The following is a 20619-nucleotide window of genomic DNA, read 5'->3' as shown; positions in this document are numbered from 1 at the left end:
AAAATCACCAAAGCCTAAAAAACAAGGTGATTTTTTGGCTCAGAGAAAACAGACCTTTACCTCCGCACATAAATGGCGATATAATAATGGTAAGAAGAACAAATTGGGTCGGAATTCGCCCTAAAGACATAGAGGGTGACGTAGTAATTGTTACCTTCAAAGATCCAAGAGTCACTACACATATCACAGATTGGTTCTCTGGTTTTAACAGGGGACCAATAGCACCAAAACCACTGGCGTACTTCTATCCTGAATCTTTAATGCCCCCAAAGCCACATCAAACCAAAACTTATTTTGACAAATTCTCATTGGAACAGTTCAGAAGACCAACCCACGTTAAATATCCCCCAATGTATGGAGTAAGGGATCAGACATTTCATCCTTACAATGACTATATGCGATTGCCGACACCACAACATAACCTTGTGGGATATGCTGAAGCTCCTCCATTCATAACTCCGTCCTGGAACTTTGCCTGTCACAATTATTATGAGCCACTCTATGGTCTTGATGATGTAGAATGACTCTCTGAAAGTAAAGAAGAAAACCAAGGTAGCAGGAAATCTGTGAGTACAATTGTCGATATCTCAGCCAGCCAAGACTATCCGGTGGACGGGCCTGATAAAAACCCTTTAGTTAACAGGGCAAGAAAAAGAGAAAAAATCAATGATTGGGGTAAAACCAAAAGAGCGCCACGATTAGCCCCAAAACCTATTGAAAATATACATGCTATCCAAAAGGGAGATAGGAATAAAACATCCAAATTGCAGATCCTCTCATGGAACCTGGCCGGGCTTGTCTCGAAAATTACATTACCAGACTGGTTAGACGTGGTTAATCATTATTCTATCCTGTGTTTCCAGGAAACCTGGGTGATTTCCCCTATTCACCTACAGGGCTTTCAGACATTTCACTCACCGGCGTCTGTGAGTAATCAAGGTAGACATAAAGGGGGACTTTGTACGTACATTAGTGTTGCAGTTGGCCATAGGATCAGAAAAACGTTACTCAAGGAATCATTTCAAATAATTGTAATGGACATCGCCCCTTCCCTCCTATTGTTAATTGTTAACTTTTACAATAATATGACCTCAGAACAGCTGGAGAAAGCCGTGGACAATTTACAACAAGCCCTGTTAACATTCAAAGAAATCGCTGGGGGAGAGTGTGCAATAGTGTTTATGGGCGATTTCAATTGTCACATCTGCCCAAACACAATGAAAGATGCCTGTGATCCTTATGAGAGAAATGAGTTGGATTCTGAAGATCCTACCTTCAGTCATTTCCAACACTCAAAATCAGGGGATCTGCTAAATAATTTTTTGACCTCGTTCAATTTATATTTCGCAAATGAGCTACTTTACACCCCAAGATCTTTCAAATCAACCTTTCATGGTAGAGGAATGAACTCTCTCATAGACTTTATACTATGTTCAAAAAACCATGCCCTGTTAATACTTTGCTGGGACACTCTCGACCATCCTCATAGTGATCATTACCCTTTGTCTTTAACTGTCGAACTACCTTCTCCAACCACTACTCAAAATAGCCGAAAGGTAAATTATGAACAACCAATAAAAATGGGGGCTATAAATGGATACTCTGTCAAGTGGGATAAAATCAATCCAAATAACCTCTTGAAAAATCTAGTTAATAAGAGGAGAGAGTGTCATGTATTCCTATAGGTTCTGAATTGATCCCCCTATTCCTGACCCTATTCTGGTTAAACTAACTATCAAGTTAACTAACAGTCAGCCCATGAGGCAAGACAAGCCCCCATGATGCAGATACCGTTATCTGATGCAGTCACACTACGGCACAGGAACGTGTTATCTGATTAGGTCATAACGCTTGAGATCTAATTAGACAAGCGACATTCCTCCAGCCCCTGATAAGGCATACGACGTTCTCATAACAAATCAAACCTATGACAACCTGGAAAATCCGTGCGGCCATTGTTTTGATTTCACAGAGAACTTCAGTAAAAGAATGTGCTAACGAGCAAGTCGTATGACATCTTTATTGACGTATCTATGTCCATCCTTACGTCAATCTCGGCACCTTTAAGGTATAAATATTGCCGATCTTGCCCTATGCAAACACACGCGTGGTGACGAGACGGAGCAGCCATACTTGCCGAAGCCCAGAGCAGAGCAGACCCCGCTGGCAGCAGCCCCGCCTTCCTGACGCGCTGAGAGACGCGCTGCTATCTCCTGCCGAGAGACCCAGCACCGGCGCTTTCGGGCAGCCCTCGCAGGCGGCCTGGAATATCGAGAACAGAGAAAGAGATACCATTCCTCATTCATCCTAAATTCCAGGTACAGAACTGAATAACCCCTCACAGAGAATTCTTTAGTTATTCACTTGGCAAAAACAAACTTAACTTAAACTGTAACTTTCTATTCCCGCCCACGCATTAGATTTAGGTCAGGTACACGGGGTAGGCGTATTTAGAAACACCAGTTGAGTACGTTTAGTCAAATGTATATGTGTATGTAAATATATTTTAATCATTTTAAACATCATATGGCTCAGAAACCATATCAATGTTTTTACAGTATTATTTTATACTATTGCTTTTAATGTATGCCCTTTACTTAACTATAAGTATTGCAATAATATCGATCCATTTCTCTTGTACGAGAAAAGAGACTGATCAATAAATAACACCTTTTTATTGAACACGCCCGTCTCTTCCTTTTCTCTACATTCTGATGAGACTAAGAATGCACGTACTGACTGAGTAAAATAATTGCCTTGTGCTCACACGACTCTGGAGATACACTCTTGATTAGGGGAGAGCAAAGTTGTCATGTTCTATGGTTGTCAGAAACTAAATCCCTTCTTGTCTAATCAGGGGAGTTAATTCTTTCCTGAACATTCGAGAAAGTTTCTAGCGAACTCTGAGCTACGCTGGCAAACCCAAAACTTAAGTCTAGTATCGACAGTAGTAGACCTAGTTAACGTCTGGCCTAGGCCTTTACTGCTGTAGGTATTATTCCAATGCGCAGAGCCTATTGGGAAGATAGGAACTACACTACATGGCGCCCAACGCGTTTGGAAAGGGCGATAAAACTAACGTAAGACATTTAGAGTAACTCAGTCGTGCTTTCTCATTCAGACCCCTTTTCCCAAATACTCCAAAGACGTCTGGAGTGGGTGAAAGGTTATATCCTCCAAAACCTCGCAGGAGGGAACTCCTATGTATGGTTCTTGGTATAGTCAACGTTGAAGGATACACTGTTCCAAAATATTGTGCATCTAATCTCTGTTTCCATAAGAAACCTGATCTGCAAACAAACATAATACCATCCTGTCAGTAAAATGGGAGACAGTGATGAAGAAAGAGAGGCAGTTAGATTAGCAGCTGAAATAGCAGCAGCTGATACTGCACTACAAAACGCAGACGGGGATATAATACTAATCCCGGTCACCAAAAGGAAATCTATAACCTTAAAACTTATAGAAAATGGACTGACACCTAGAGGTGGCACAGTCATATTCGTAATTGAGGCACACGAATATCGGCAGACAGAGGTACACTATACATGGATACATTTTCCAGCAGCAAATGCTGTAACAAAGTACTTCCACTATTACAAAATAGAGGTACCACCTGACATTTACACTCCATTCGAGGAGGTGGAAGTACCACTCAAATTTCAAGAGCATTTGCTCTTATTTGATGGCGCCCTAAAACATAATAATCACATTACAAGGCTCGGTCCTTTAGGTAGACCAGGAGCAACGTGGCCGGTCTTAGCCGGATACACACCACACCCAGACATCGAAGGAATGTCTACAGGAGAGCTGTTAATACAGCTAAAACAATTACTAAAAATTCATAGACAATTAGTACAGTATGTAATGCGGACTACAACAATTCAGCCAGCGATTAAACTTCCACAGCTGACCCCTCACCAGGGGAACACAAATAAAATTACACCACAGAACATCCAATCCTGCCTAGGTAAAGTACCGGCTAAACGGGAACAAATACCATTCTGGTTGGCACAGAAAATCACCCAAATAGAGGCGGTGTTTCCTGACACCACCCCATTAGAAAAACGCAGGATACTGACTATCTGTCTCCCAATGGGAATCGCACCACACATTGAGGACTGTGACACTTGGGGTACAGTCTTTGCTTCCATCTACACAAAAACGCACGGTGTTCTATCCATTTCGGTGATACCAGATGTGCTAAAACAAATTCAAGACGAATACGGTCCAGAGCCTGCTTTAACTCTTGGTATGAAATTACTGAAAGACTTCAAGCAGGTCTCGGCTATATTATTAGCCAACATAAAAGGTGAAGCAGCAAACGTGGCGATCCGCCAGAGGTTAAAAGAGACAGATATAGCAGACCAACCAGCTGAAATTGCCAGAATCATAGAAAAATCCTATGAGGAACTAGGTAGAGATAGTTTAGGTGGAATACCAGTAAAACCGCAACTGACTGAAAGTCCAGAAAAAATATTTTTTAATAACAATTCACCGAAAAAGAACTGGGATGGAAACAAACAATCCAATCCTAAAGAAAAGAAATTCCAGTCCAGAGGAAGGTCTCCTAGGCGAAGAGAGAAATCTCCGAACCAAAGACACAGGTCACCCCAGAGTGACCCCTCTGGGAAAAGATATAACCTTAGAAATAGGGATAATATTAAAAAACCTGATAGATATCAAGACATTGATACACGTCCCTCTCAATCTTTTCAGACTTCCTCGCAGAAATCGGAAAGAAGAGGACGATCAGAACAAAGAGAAGAGCACGCCAAGTCCAAAGACAAGGAACCTGCTCAGTTAAAAAAGAAATTACAATTTCCAAAAAAGAAGGTAGCCAGTATCAAGGTAGTTAACAATGCCGAGAATACTGAGGACACAACTGAAAAACGGAGAGTGGGCTCAGACAATGCTAGACAGCGCAGCAGAAGTGAGCATAGCTCGCAAAGTCCTTATGAATCATCTGGAGACAGTGGACACGAATGAATATCTTCAAGTGGAAACTGCAGACACCAGAGTTAGCAAACCCCACAAGATATACGAGATAACATTACGTATAGAGGGAGATAAGACTAGGAAAATAAGGGGACTATTTTGGGATAACCTCTCCAAGGGCTACGATATCCTTCTAGCTGAAAAAGACTGGCCACCAGAGTTTGTCAGGGAGTGCCCTCATGGCGAAGAAGTAATTATGCCTGCCTTCTCGAATCAAATCCCGATTCATAAAAAATATACACTTGCCAGAAAGTGGGCAGTGGCTCTAGCACCTGCTTTATATAAAAATCATGTAGGATGGGATGAGGATTCTCCTCCTCACAAAATCCAGTTAAAATCACAACCAACTGCACAAAGGCAGTACCCAATTAAGCAAGAAGCTAAAAAACAGGTAAATGAAATACTAGATCAGCTAGAATACCAGGGGGTGATTGAAACTTGCACCTCACAAATGAACAATCCTTTGTTTCCGGTCTCCAAACCAGACAATTCATATCGTCTAGTTTTGGATTACCGACACCTTAACACATGTTGCAAAACTTTTGCAGTGCAAAACTCACACAGTGCTGCACTAATGAATAACATAGTGCGCAAAAAATACAAAACTACCTTGGACATCTCCAATGGATTCTTTTGTCAAAACATAGCACCAGAGAGCAGATATTTAACTGCATTCTCAGTAAATGGCACTCAAAAACAATTCTGTCGGTTAGCCCAGGGGTACAAGAACAGCCCGGGGGTATTCTCAGCGAGAGTAACAGAATTACTACAACTATATGATGATGAAGCATTATCTTATGTCGAGGACATTTACTTAACAGATGATGACTTGGAGACTCACTTGAAAAGAGTGAACACCATAATACTTGGGTTCGCTACAGAGGGTTACAAATTCAACTTTAAAAAGTCCAGAATTGCCCATCTGACGGTCCTATTCTTAGGATATGAGTTATCAAGTGAAGGCAAAAGCCTGGCTGACAATTTTCTAGAAAAATGTGCCGTACTCCAAGCACCTAGAACACTAAAAAACTTACAGTCGATTCTAGGTTTCCTAAATTTCGGAAGAACATACATTGCAAATTACGCAGAAAGGGTCAAATCCCTTTATGATCTAATTAAACCAGACTTTAAAAGATCCTGTTGGACTCAAACACACACAGAAATTTTGAGATCCTTACAAACAGACATGCTAATTAAAACAAAATTAGAAACACGTGATAACACACGCAATCTTGTGATTCGAGTCATCCCAGGGAGATGCGGATTCACATACCTAACCTCTAATGAGGGAGAAAAGGTACCAATTGCATTCAAATCACACTTGTACACAAAAGCTGAACAGAGATTCAGCAACAAAGAAAAAATTGTTCATGCAGTTCAAACCGCAATAGCTAGAGAAAAAGACATCGCTGACGGTAGACATATCACAGTCAGAACAGCTGAATCAGCCTTTGAGGCATTAACAACACCGTGTAATTTACCATCAACAACATTGGATCCAGAATGGTTACAATGGGTAAATTCAATCACAACAGACAAAGTATACTACTTCTTTGATCCAGAACTAGAAGAAATGGAAAATCTAGAATATGAAAAAACATATCCTCTGCCAATCGACATTCTGCCTCTACGACATTACGCCTGTGTAATCTATACAGACGGACATGCTCAACCCTCCGTTTGGGGAGAACAAGCATACAACCCCACATGTGAGATTACAAAAGAAGTGTGGCGCGGAGGTAAACTAAAACCTCTATTAACAAAATCACACTCAGTAGAAACTAATTCAGAAAAACAAACTGAAATAATAGCATTGAAAATGGCGCTAGATAATGCGGATCGCGAATTCCCGACACTTATAGTGTCAGATTCATATTACTGCGTCAAATCATACAACAAGGATTTGCAGACATAGATTCAAAACGGTTACAAAGATAACACAGATGCACCAATAAAGCAGAAACTGCTCTGGGAACAAATAGCTCTTTTACAAAAAGAACTACCAAAGACTCACGTGACTCACTCACTGAGTCATCAGCGTGATGGCGTTCACGTTGTAGGGAATTCATTGGCTGAAACAGCCGCAGCGGCAGCCACTAAATCGGCTCCCGTAGTTCGAAAAAAGCGTACATTAAAACACATTGACGGTGAAACAGTGCTGGCGGTGAAAACGTCATCAAAAGGCGACTGCTCAGCGTTACCGATCAACTATCCACTCAATTATACATACATAATAGAAGCAAACTCCGTCCCTTTTGCTCGAATCCCTGGAGTGGGGGATAGAGTGATTCCAAACATGGACAGGAGAAACTTGTTAATCGCAGACGCACACATGGGCGAGGGTCTCAGACACCTTAAATTAAAAGATTCTCTGGAAGAATTACAATCACGGTACTGGTGGCCAGGCATGAGCCTGCACCACACCATGTTTGTGAAAAACTGCCCAAACTGCAATAGAGATCGCAGTGGGGAGAGAAACAGTTTTATACCTCGTCGTATTACGGCAGATAATATTACCAGTAAAAAGAATGGCTTGCGATTAACATATACAGGCTAGTTTCCACTTATAATGTAGATCCTCAGCACTCGGCTGACGTCCGGACTGTTATACAAAGATTTGCGAGTCTAAATGGCATATACGCTAAGAGCATGCTACGTTCGACCATTGTTTTCACTCAAGCCCACCAGCCTGGGGGGAAACATGACCGAATGAGCACAGTCCAGCGGGAATCTTCTCACTTCCTTCCTGAGGGTACGGGATGGTGTAAAGAAAAAACCAAGGCATAAAGCAATCTATAGCAGAAAGGATATTAGGTTCGGGAGCTGGGTGGGTCAAACATCTAATAAGTGTCCAACGTAGTCTAAATAACTTGCCAAGAAATTCTCTGAAGGGATTCAGTCCGTACGAATTATTATTTGGAACTAGAATGATTATCTCTGACCTCGACAGTCAGACTTCAGTGGTTAAAGAAAAAAGCTTTGATGTCAAAGACCGTTTGGCTATTTTGCAGGACTTAAACAAAACAAGAAAAGACCTGAGCAACATACAGTTGAAACAACAGCCAACAACCACTGAAGAATCACCACCTGTCCCAGCAAGACCTGTCTGGATTCCAAAAGTCGGGGATCTAGTCAGGGAGAAGATCGCGGTAAAGAAGGAATTTGGGCCTTCTTACAGAAAAGCAGTTCCTGTCTTGTCTGTCAACGGGACAAGATCAGTTGTACTACCGCCACTTGCTGGAAAAAAGGAGAACCGAGTTGTATCCATCGACCTGGTAAAACCACAACATGTGGCCGATAACAAACAGTAGGCCAAGTGGACTCCCAATAAGTAGCAGAACACCAAGGTTTGCTACCAGTACAGAGGTCCTAACGAAGAGGCTCATCACATTCGAAACGCCTACAGAAGAACAGCAAGGACTATGCAACAATGCAATAGAACTCAGACCTCTGAAAACCCAAATAAAAACATTTAGCAGAGACACACCAATCTATACTGAAGTACCAAGTGACAATGCAAGAAACAAAAATCCTGAACCAATTGGAACAATTGACAGAACTGCATCCGGTTACTTCATAAACTTCGATGATTCCTCTGAAGGCTTCAGTGAATCAAAGACACAGCCATCATCAAAAACCTTTAAAGATAAAGCTAAAGAACTTTTGAAACAACTGAAAGAAACATATCTAATTTCTCCATGGATTGAATTTTGGGTGGGTTTTGGTGCATTTATCCTCATACTTTGGCTCATCATGGTACTTACTTTGGGACGCTTCATTGAGGGAAAATATGCTAAAATGGACACAGCAAGTCAGAACATCAACTTGGTCCTCAAACCACACACATCTTCACACGTCGAGAAAAGAGAACTTTCTTCAGCCAACTTCACAGCCAATCCGATACCTGGTGGGGTAGCCTGGGACAACACTGACTATGAAATTTATGGTCCGGTCGAGATCCTGAAATATCCACACCAAATTAAAATCTCCTTGAGTGACTTTGCAAAACCAAACTCATTTGCTGATGATTGGGACTTCGAAAGCATTAATAATATGATGTCTGACTTAGTAATGTCTGCTAAATTTACCAAACATGATTATTTGCAAGGTTCTACAAATTATGACAGTATGTATTGCTATAACCACTATGGTAATCACTTTTTACATAGATCTGCACAACCTAGAAATGTTTTAAATTATAATCAATGGGAACATTGTGCAACACCTCCAAAAGGGAGCTCAAGAACCGTTTACGACAAATATTCATATTTTTCAGGTTTTAACACAAGTAATGCTGAAACATTTTATTTCAAATTGTCAAACAAGACAGGGATGAAAACGATGATAACCAACACAAAATTGTTATATTCAGACTCATTTTATGAAAAAATGAATACTTTTGGATTTGATTATTGGGACAAAAATGTTGATTTGAAAAGTGTTTGGGGTACAAAAGAATGGCAAGTACAGGGTATAGAAGCTTTGTTAGGAGCCTGCATGATCCCAGAACAAATGATATTTTTAAATGACACTGTTCAACAAACCACCTGTCTTGGCTTAGCCAAAATCAAAGATTTAAATAAACCGTCTATTCCAAAGCCAACAATGTTTAGCAATAGCTCTGATACAGATGAAGAGATAGACGTAAACCATATATTAAACCAAAACAGAACACATCCTGATTGGAAACAGTGGTTGATCTGGCCCACAGATACAAATAACTGTCAAGACAGATTCCTGAATAAAACACAGGGGTTCAAAATGACCAGGCCAGACCCAAGATATCCCCAAAGACATCACCCAGGGATAATAACAACCTACAGTGTGGGCAAATTATGCCTTCAATGGCTACAAACCTCCACACTGGCAGAAATTAAGCAACACCTAACTTTACTTACTGATGGTGCTGACTTGCGTGATTTCACTTTGGGACCACGCAAACAGCGTCAAAAGCGTTTCATAGCAGCCTCTGTATATGCAGCATATAATGAGGCCTGGAAGGTTACTCAAATTGAAACAGCAGAGAGAATACGGGAAATTGACCGTATTAATTTGGAAAAATCACTTTCTGTAGTGGACAATGGGTTAATGACTCTGTCCTCCAGAATTTTTTCATTGGACAGCATTGTGTCTTCAGCAATCGACATATTATCGCAAGACTTACTGTTATTACAACACGGTCAGTCACAATTGCGTTCTATTGTACAGCTTGGCTGGACGTTACAAAATTTGCGTTCAGGCTATGTGCCTTGGCGTTTAATCAACACAACGTCACTATTCCAAATCTTTAACCTTACTGATAGACAAATCGGTATGGCGCAAAAGGGTGCTGATTATACAATCTTGAGCATTGAAAAACTAGAAAGATTACCAATGACAATGTCAGAACGACCTGTCAGTGAATGGATAATACACGGAATCATAAATATTCCAATCTCAACCTTCAGGTTTCAATACTGCCAAAAATATATACAGGCTGGCATGTACGAGAAATTGGGAAAGGGGTACCTTAAAACAACATGGAATCTTCCCTATTCACATGCATGTGTCAGTAATAAAGGACAGAAAGTGTTTCTTAGTGGCAACAATTGTGCTATGTCACTAAGCGGCACGCTTCTGTGTAACGGAATTAGTTTGCATGGAGCCTGTGAAGGGAATTCATACAACCTTTCATGTCACCAGCAAGGCGCACCTGCAACTGAAATAGAACCATTCTTTCAAAGACTCTATAATGGGAGTTACATTCTTATTGTAGACCGCAGATGTTGTAGTCTTATGCCCGGGACTCCTTATCTAGTAACTACGACTGCGAAGGTCAAGTGTTGTGGACGCTCATTGTTCCCCAGCTCCTTCCCAGACAGGGAGGCAAGGGCATGGCCCGATTTGAAAATTACTTCTATTCGAATAGATACTTTAAGCAGAATGAAAACAGTGCTTCTTCAGACGCCTACAAGGCTCTCGTCATCAAAAGAAACGTATGATCTACAAGTCGCAAGGACGACTGCAGAGATACATACATTATTATCAACTAATTCCCCCGTACATTTCGCGGAAATCCTGAGCGAAATCTTAAATATTTCTGATACCACAGGGGTCTCAAAGGTATTTAAGACAGTATTTTCGATGGCATTAACACCATTCAAAGCCATACTGGGTATTTTTCCAGATTTCGTCCATTCGATTTTTGGCGGACTTCCCCTGATCCTGGGACTAATTGCAGGAATCCTATTCTTAGTCCTTATTTTTTGTTATGGCAACCCATGTCACAGATCAAACTCTCGCGACAATGGAAGATACAATCCTAGCCATTGGATACCGGGACCGGATATCAAAAATCCCGGGACTCTCCCGGCTTAGAGACCTGAACATGACTTGGTTTCTATCATTTCGACCAATGTGGCAAAGGTGTGTTTTACCTGTATTGAGGTGTCTGCTATGCGGAGAAGAATGCGTGTTAGACACCTGTCTGACGCTACAATCGGATGCGCCAGTGGATGCAGATACATTGTTGGTTCCTACCAAGGTTCACGCTTTGTGCTGCCCTCAAAGGCTGCCAATCCTGATGACGGCATTCGTGGAATCTTCACCACTACGATTGAAGAGTAGTGAAGTTCAAGATGAAAGCAGCATCGAACAGGTACGACCTTCTGTCAGCAATACGAATCAGAATGTCAATGGAGACAATCATGCGCACGAATGCATGGTTACACCTATTTCCGACTTAGTGGAACTTTCCCATGAAGCTGTTGACAGTTTTTTCGAAAGCCTTAATGATATGATGTTCTCTCCAGAACAGAAATAGAGACTTTTGAGCAAGCTCGCACACGGCGTTCCCTGAATTCGGCTTTCAACTTTAAAAATAAAGTCACATGAACAATTTTTCCCACCAGTTCACGGACAGCAATTTTTTAGCAGCCCCAAATTATTTTTTACTAAATTTTCGGGACACTTATCTTCTGCTTAAAGTAAGAAACTATTCCAAGAGAACTAAGATTTCTATTTTTAGATACTTTATAAACTTTAGTTGCCCGCTGGTATGTTGACAAACATTTTATTATGTGATGAAATGGTCTCGAACTTTCTTTCTGTATAGCCATATTAAGAGCCATTTCATGTGTATTTCTCATATACCAAATAAGCAATAATGTATACAAATGCGTGTTTACTTTAGCGTTTAATTCATAGCTTGAGTGCATACAAAATATATGACTGCAATTTTTCAGTATATTTGAAAATTTCAAAATGCATTTATGTATTTTGGGGTGGTAAGGTATACACTATACTCTATAGTATGTTGTACTATGTTATACTATGCATAGATTAGTAAATATGACCATAGTTAGCGTGGAGTGGGTGTCATGTATTCCTATAGGTTCTGAATTGATCCCCCTATTCCTGACCCTATTCTGGTTAAACTAACTATCAAGTTAACTAACAGTCAGCCCATGAGGCAAGACAAGCCCCCATGATGCAGATACCGTTATCTGACGCAGTCACACTACGGCACAGGAACGTGTTATCTGATTAGGTCATAACGCTTGAGATCTAATTAGACAAGCGACATTCCTCCAGCCCCTGATAAGGCATACGACGTTCTCATAACAAATCAAACCTATGACAACCTGGAAAATCCGTGCGGCCATTGTTTTGATTTCACAGAGAACTTCAGTAAAAGAATGTGCTAACGAGCAAGTCGTATGACATCTTTATTGACGTATCTATGTCCATCCTTACGTCAATCTCGGCACCTTTAAGGTATAAATATTGCCGATCTTGCCCTATGCAAACACACGCGTGGTGACGAGACGGAGCAGCCATACTTGCCGAAGCCCAGAGCAGAGCAGACCCCGCTGGCAGCAGCCCCGCCTTCCTGACGCGCTGAGAGACGCGCTGCTATCTCCTGCCGAGAGACCCAGCACCGGCGCTTTCGGGCAGCCCTCGCAGGCGGCCTGGAATATCGAGAACAGAGAAAGAGATACCATTCCTCATTCATCCTAAATTCCAGGTACAGAACTGAATAACCCCTCACAGAGAATTCTTTAGTTATTCACTTGGCAAAAACAAACTTAACTTAAACTGTAACTTTCTATTCCCGCCCACGCATTAGACTTAGGTCAGGTACACGGGGTAGGCGTATTTAGAAACACCAGTTGAGTACGTTTAGTCAAATGTATATGTGTATGTAAATATATTTTAATCATTTTAAACATCATATGGCTCAGAAACCATATCAATGTTTTTACAGTATTATTTTATACTATTGCTTTTAATGTATGCACTTTACTTAACTATAAGTATTGCAATAATATCGATCCATTTCTCTTGTACGAGAAAAGAGACTGATCAATAAATAACACCTTTTTATTGAACACGCCCGTCTCTTCCTTTTCTCTACATTCTGATGAGACTAAGAATGCACGTACTGACTGAGTAAAATAATTGCCTTGTGCTCACACGACTCTGGAGATACACTCTTGATTAGGGGAGAGCAAAGTTGTCATGTTCTATGGTTGTCAGAAACTAAATCCCTTCTTGTCTAATCAGGGGAGTTAATTCTTTCCTGAACATTCGAGAAAGTTTCTAGCGAACTCTGAGCTACGCTGGCAAACCCAAAACTTAAGTCTAGTATCGACAGTAGTAGACCTAGTTAACGTCTGGCCTAGGCCTTTACTGCTGTAGGTATTATTCCAATGCGCAGAGCCTATTGGGAAGATAGGAACTACACTACAAGAGGAGGTATATATCTGTCTGTTTAATAATGATAACCCCAAGGCTATTTGTAAAGCCTTTATTAAAATACAGGCTACATTAAAAGAATTATTGACGCGACAGTTTAAATTAGGTCCTATTGCCTATAAAGGGTGGTTTGACAGAAAATGTTCCATGGCTCTAAAGTCTTTAAAGAATTTGTTGCGCGCCACACCTAAATCACTCACAGAAATACGCCAGGCCAGAATCCAATACCGTTTAGCCATTAAAAATAGAAAAAAGGCACTCAAAGCGGAAGCATGGCATAACTTGGTGATAACATCTGAAAACCGGGACATGTCAGCTTTTTGGAAACTTATTAACACCCCTCTGCCATGGGTAACAATGCCCGAGAGGAGTTTGGACATGGCAATTAATGGCGAGATGTGGGCGACCCATTTTAAAAAACTATATAGTAAACCCTCATCCTTAAAAAATTCTACAATAGATCTTATTTCTCAATCAATTTTAAGTCCATCCTGGGAGAGTCATTGCAAAATTGTATTTTCGTATGAGGAGGTAGAACTGGCTATCAGGGAAAGTCCTTCTGGGAAGGCACCAGGGCCGGATGCCATCCCAGCAGATGTGTATAAGGCAGAAATAGAATTTTGGGCCCCCCTTCTGACCTCTGTTTTGAACTCTGTAAATACCTTGGATCTTCTTCCATCATGGGCCGAGGCAATAGTAATACCTATTTACAAAAAAGGAGATAGGCACTCTCCATCGTGCTATAGACCCATATCCCTGCTCGACACCCTAATGAAGATCGTTGGGCGCATCATCTTGAAACGAATAACCAAATGGACGGAAGCTGAGAATATACTATCGAACTTACAATATGGTTTCCGGTCAGGCAGAGGAACAATAGGACAGACCCTCAACTTACACCTGATCATGTCTAAATATGTCGATATCAAGAAGCAAAGCCTGTACATAACGTACATAGATCTAACCTCAGCATTCGATTGCGTCCTTCATGATCAATTATGGGATATTTTAAAACAACTGGGGATAGATCCATCAATCCTCCTTTTCATCAAGGCCCTGTATAGAGATGCCGGAGCCAGAGTTAGATTTGGCCCGAAGGGAGAGTGCTCGCCGCGCTTTGGCATTAGTAGAGGGGTCAGGCAGGGGTGCATTTTAGCTCCCCTGCTTTTCTCGCTTTATATAAATGCCATAGGCGAACATCTTAAAAACATGTGACAAAAAGTACAAAAAAATCCCATGCCCTGTTTTCATCGAGGGCCAAAGACTGGAGACTGTGGAGGCTTTCACATACTTGGGCATTTGCCTACATAAAAAAGTTTCGTGGCAACCGGCTGTTGAGAAGAGGAAACTCGCGTTTATTCGAGCCATTGGCGGGGTTCGAGATTTTGCGGGAAAAATAGGGGGCAGGCCGGTAAAACAACTAATAACTATATACAAAGCAAAATGCGTCTCAACTGCCACTTATGGGGCCGGCCTTTGGGGAATTGACAAAAACATTTCATTGATACAAACAGTGGAAAATCAATTTGTAAGGTACCTTTTGGCCACCACAAAAGCAACCTCTGTGTATATGATGCACATTGAATTGGACCTCCCGTACATATCAGACATAATAAAAACTGAGCCTCTTCTTCTCTGGCACAAAATCTGGACCACCCCCGAGACTGCTCTGAATAGAGAAGTGATACTAGACATTCTAAAACTGGACGGGGCCAAACATGCGAACCAATCTAAATGGTTGGCTTATGTCGAGAACTTTTTTGAGGAAATTGGGCGTCCGGAGTGGTTCTCAGATCCTTTCTTACTGGAAAATATCCCAAGGAAATTCCTAAGAAAGACCCTAATGGCCCACCTGGAAACAATCAGATGGAATAAGCAAAAACAATATAAAAACATCCAGGCATACCAAAGGGTGACATCCCATAAGGGTCTACAATTATATCTTTCTACGGATTTCTCATGTTATTCGAGGATGTTACTTACCAGATTTAGACTGGGTTCCTTCTTCCGACTTGTAACATTCCCTACATGTAACGATTGGACTCGGATTCTTTGCCCCTGCCCATGTGACGATATGTCATTACAATCCAATATCCATACCATTCTATTTTGTAGATATTACATGACACTGAGGAAAGCCCTACTGAAACCCCTACTCAAGAGTTGGGGTCTCAGGTCCTGCAAAATTGCTTTTGAGCGTCTACAAGAACTTGAAGATAGAGATGTGATATCCACAATGGAACAGTTTTTAAAACTATTGATTAAGTTTAGGAGATCTTTAGAATGGTCTGTGGGATATTGATGTTGTTTTTTAATACTGCCTTTTGTCCTCTCTTACTTCTGAATTTTAAACTTTTTAACTGTGTAATTGATGATTTTAAACCGAAATTTTATGTCTATTCTTATAACAGTTATAACTATGTATGCTTATATGATATTTCTTTTTGAATATCGAATAAAGCTTATTTTGAACCTTTTTGAACCTCATCATTCAAGATGACAAAATACTAAAACATCCCATCTCTGGAAGTGTATCCAAGGTTTGGAAGTCTATCATATTACCAATGGGGAGAATGCCTTTCTATGCAACGTTCCAACAAAAGCTAAAGTCCCTTTTGTTACAACCCTACTTCCTCCTTTGCAAGGGCTGATCACTAAGTTCACACATTTGCTTCTGTTGGAACTCCTGTAAATAATGCTTGTATACAGTTATATTGGGATAGTGTTTTGTTTATTCCTATGTTATTATTTTGTTTTCCCTTCTATGTACATAATTATGATACTTTGCTACAAGGCCATATAATATTTACCATGTGTATCTTTGTTATATGCACCTACTGCTCTTGTAACTTGTTCCTATGTAAAGCTCTCTGACTCTCAGTGGATCTGGCCTGTACTGAACAAAACTACTGATAACTACATGAATACATATGAATGTGAGAGCCTGGTCACACACTGCAGTGGTCTGCGTGTGTCCAGCTCTTTTTTTAAATTGGGACCTTTGTGTTGGAGCAGCACCGTGTGCGGACTGTTATTCTAATTTCATTCAGCAAAGTGCCATTAAATCAAAATGTAAATTTCTCTTCAATTAGTTTGAATCATTTTTACAATCTTACATTCTTTGTATTTATAGTAGCTACTGTATTTTCATTTTCATACCTAGAACCCTTATATGTTTTGATAACTAAAAGAACATAAAAGCGCTTCGAATCCCTCAACGCGCTAGAAGTGTTTATTGGAAGAAGCGTGTGACCAAACATCTTTGGAAATAATGTGACTTAAAATGTATGGAGCTTTGAATAAATGTTAATATTTTGGCCTTCCTCTATGGATATAAACTGTTGACAACAGGCACAGTTGTTAGCCAATTATATCCTTAATTTTCTCTATATCAATATCCTGCACCAGACTTTGCCTTCCCATTGTATGCTGACTACATTTGTTGGTTTTATAGAAAACTAATAATCAAATGTTTCATATATGTATTCATAATATTGTTATGGCATAAAAGTTCTCCCTATAAATAAATAAGCCAATACTTTCATTGTTCGCCAGTTCAAGCATTAGTTTCTTATATAAATCGTTTGCAGTCAAATCACTCTTTCCTTGTCTTTACTTACTGTATTATTTATGTTTCCAGTTGCAGGTGAATTTGCTCTCAACGTTTCTCCTTATTGGAAAATCTTGCTATGAACATCGAGATTTTGGCACAGCTATGCAAATCCTTGCAGGGTTAGACAATCTTATAGTGCGCCAACTACCTGTAAGATATATAGTTCTATTTTATTTAGATATTTAATGGTAACCATTTATAGGTTTTCTGTAGTGTAATCACAGCTGTCTTATATTTTTATAGGCCTGGAAAAATCTCTCATCAAAAGTGTCAGAAATACTGGATGAACTCAAGGCCCTGGAGGTATGGAAGCAGCTTGTGGATTATTTTGTCATTTAGTGCTGTTTGTGTAAATAAAGTTACTGCCTTCTCACTTCCCATTGAAATGGAGGCGCTTCATCATTTCACAGAGCTTGAAGACTGAATGCAAACATCGGAAATCATCAAATATTCATTTTATTAAACATTTTTGGGTAAACCCAGTGGACCCATGATCTCATGGTGGTGTTTATGAATAGTGAACCGTTTGCACAGATTACAAGTTAACATGTATGACATTCGGCTGCATTGATATACTACACAATATCCACTTTTTTAAATGTGGCTTATGCTACCACAGATGTGTTGTTTTAGTTAATATTACAGACTTTACGAATATCCAGGTTAACGGCTCGTGGTTTATTAACGTCAGCAGACTGAGGTTATAGTCAGCACTTCAGGGATTTAAGCACGTGAGTTGCATGTCCAAGCAGATGTTAGCAGGGAGGGTTTAACTCACAGAACCATGTCCATGTTGAATTAGGCCTATTTTCTTAACCCTGCAGGCTCGACCCATTATATGTAGCATGTGTTTAGGCTTAGGAACATTGTTGAATGCTTCTTTTATTCAACATAACTTTTCCATTCCCAGTAACTAGTTTTACAACATAAAAATATTCCGCTTACAACACAGCTTATAACACGTGGACACTTGCTGCGCTGTCTAGCACCATTTGTACTACTCAAGCCTCAGCCATTAGGTTGAAGGTAAAATGTACATGGAAGTAATGGAACCGATTCTGTCTGCATCACTTGTTGCACTGTTCCTGCTGCTTCCTAGTGTCTCAGAGGAGCAGTACTAGTACCACCACCATTGTATGATTGAGTGCATTAATATTAGTGATTGGATGTCTGTTTCGGGGTAGGGCATTGAGAGCATGATGTGGGTTTGGAAGACCTCAGCTTGAGTTGATGGCTCTGTCATTGGCTGCAGGATCTTCTACTTGATGGATGAAAGTAATGTTAAAACAAAAGTGAAGGGTCCATTCTTTGCATGTTTTTAGATCTGGCTAGAGTCAGATTTAGTGCCCTGAGAGTGCTCATATGATCTTTACAGAGAGAGGCGCAAAGGGTCAGTCTCTCTTAGCCATTTATTGTTTTAAGTGTTGTTCACATTAATCGGCTATTAGTTGTTTGTAAGAACCACTTCACCATCGAACATCCATTTTATTTGAGCAGTAAGATGAGTCTTCTTAGAGAGAAGGGTGCTAATTTTTCCAGTCTTACATTGCAGTGCATAGACAATGATGTGTCTACACATTGTGATCAAAATGCATCCTTTCTCTTCATGTTCCTGACTCCTGCCTCTGGCCAGCCTATTTTGAGTTGAGATCAGGCACATTACAGGTGTCAGTGACGTCTCTTCTAAGTTTGCCAGAGACACACACTCAGAACTTGGTTGATCGGCTGAGGTAAGAACAGGCAATGTTGAGAGCAGGACATCTCAGGCATCAGTATACCGATGAGAATGCTGATTCCCCAGAAACATTTTGCTGTGTCTGAGTACCCACGAAAAGAAAGAGGAGAGGCTTGCTACACTCAGTTACAGAACAAGCAGTGTACCTTCAGACATCAGACACATGCCACTGACTGCTTCTATTAAATTAAGTTTGCATGACACGGCCAATTGATACAAGCGGGATATCCACAGTCACTGCTTCTCTTGCGAACTTGCACCCCTTCCCACCTGCACTCTAAGCAAAGTTCATTTTCAAGCTCCCAGGGTAGAGACATACAATCCCACCATAAAATAAAGCATTCACCACTGTCACAATCATGTTTGTTTACTCACAATTCACAGACGAAATGTGTTGTTCTTGAGGAAATTTCTTGTTTATATAGAAGAGCATACTATACCATGAGGAGGGACATGTGACATGTGGTCAGCTGAAGCTATAAGATGTAACAGTAGCGAGGAAGATGGATGAGAAGGGAATGTGAACCTCATCAGTCTAGAAACCACCCAACCTCCATTGTCCTAATCTCCTTCACACTAATTTAAGCCTCACCAACCGCTATGCAGTTCGTTCCCAACAAATGTATGCTACTCTTTCTCCAGCATAATTTGAAGCTAAACAAAGTTCATTGTGGTGGTGAGTGGGCTGTGGCAGGGCCCATTGCTGCTTTGTGTAGCGCTTGCGCGCTTTCGTATTTTTAACTGCTGGCTTCATTTTAAAGCATTTTAAATCTTTTAATTTGTACTTGTGCTGGGCGGGTGGCGGGATAGCGAGTGAGGCTTCCTGTCTAGGCGCCCCCTTAGCGCAGAATCCGGAACACCTACCTGACTGGGAAGCACACCAGGGGGCTGATCTGTCATCCTTCCTTCCCGCCCGGTCCGACGCGGTGGCTAGCACCTTTGTGCGGAGGGCGTGGAAGGTAAGACAGCCACTTCCAGTGCGCGGGAGGCCGATCAGCGGTCTAGTGTTCCTCGCGCAGACGGGCTGCGGGATACTTAAGGCGGATGCCTACCCGGCCGCGCAGCGGCAAGCCCGTCTGCGCCCGTCCGCGGCCGGACGGGGGCAGGGGCCAGAACCCCTGGACAAAATGGGGCAGTAATACGGTGGAGTCCTTGTCTACTCCACGCACTGTGTCCCAAGACCGCTAAGGCCTGCCTTCATAGCTTGAGGGCTGAGGAGGATAACAGCTGCAAAGAGTGCAAATATACTTGGCGTATCTGTCAAACCAGGAAGACTTAAGACCTAAGGCTGACATGCGGACTACTAAATGTCAGGGTTATGTGCAAGCATAAATTGGATATATATGACCTGCTTGTGGAGATGAAATTCGACCTTCTATTTCTCACCGAGACATGGCTTGATTCCAATTCCGAGCCAGACGTAGTCGCCGCCCTTCCGGGTGGTTATACCATGGTAAGGTTGGATAGACCTGTGGGTAGAGGTGATGGAATAGCAATAATCTCTAAACTCCCGCTATGCTGTCAACTGGTACCACTC

General features: G+C 41.2%; 1 protein-coding gene across 1 annotated transcript in view; it reads left to right on the top strand.

Moving 5' to 3' along the window:
- The window catches only part of KNDC1 (kinase non-catalytic C-lobe domain containing 1), a 654634-nt gene that overhangs the window by 574159 nt on the left and 59856 nt on the right, over positions 1-20619 (top strand). The window contains exons 16-17 of the mRNA XM_078640463.1: positions 17375-17497; positions 17591-17650. Of these exons, the coding sequence (XP_078496589.1) occupies positions 17375-17497; positions 17591-17650 (183 nt within the window). The remainder of the gene's footprint in view (positions 1-17374; positions 17498-17590; positions 17651-20619) is intronic.

The sequence above is a fragment of the Lissotriton helveticus genome, chromosome 5_1 (genome assembly GCF_964261635.1).
Source record: "Lissotriton helveticus chromosome 5_1, aLisHel1.1, whole genome shotgun sequence".
Taxonomy (NCBI): Eukaryota; Metazoa; Chordata; class Amphibia; order Caudata; family Salamandridae; genus Lissotriton; species Lissotriton helveticus.
Note: the sequence above shows the minus strand (reverse complement) of the source record. Positions and strands in the feature narration are given on the sequence as shown.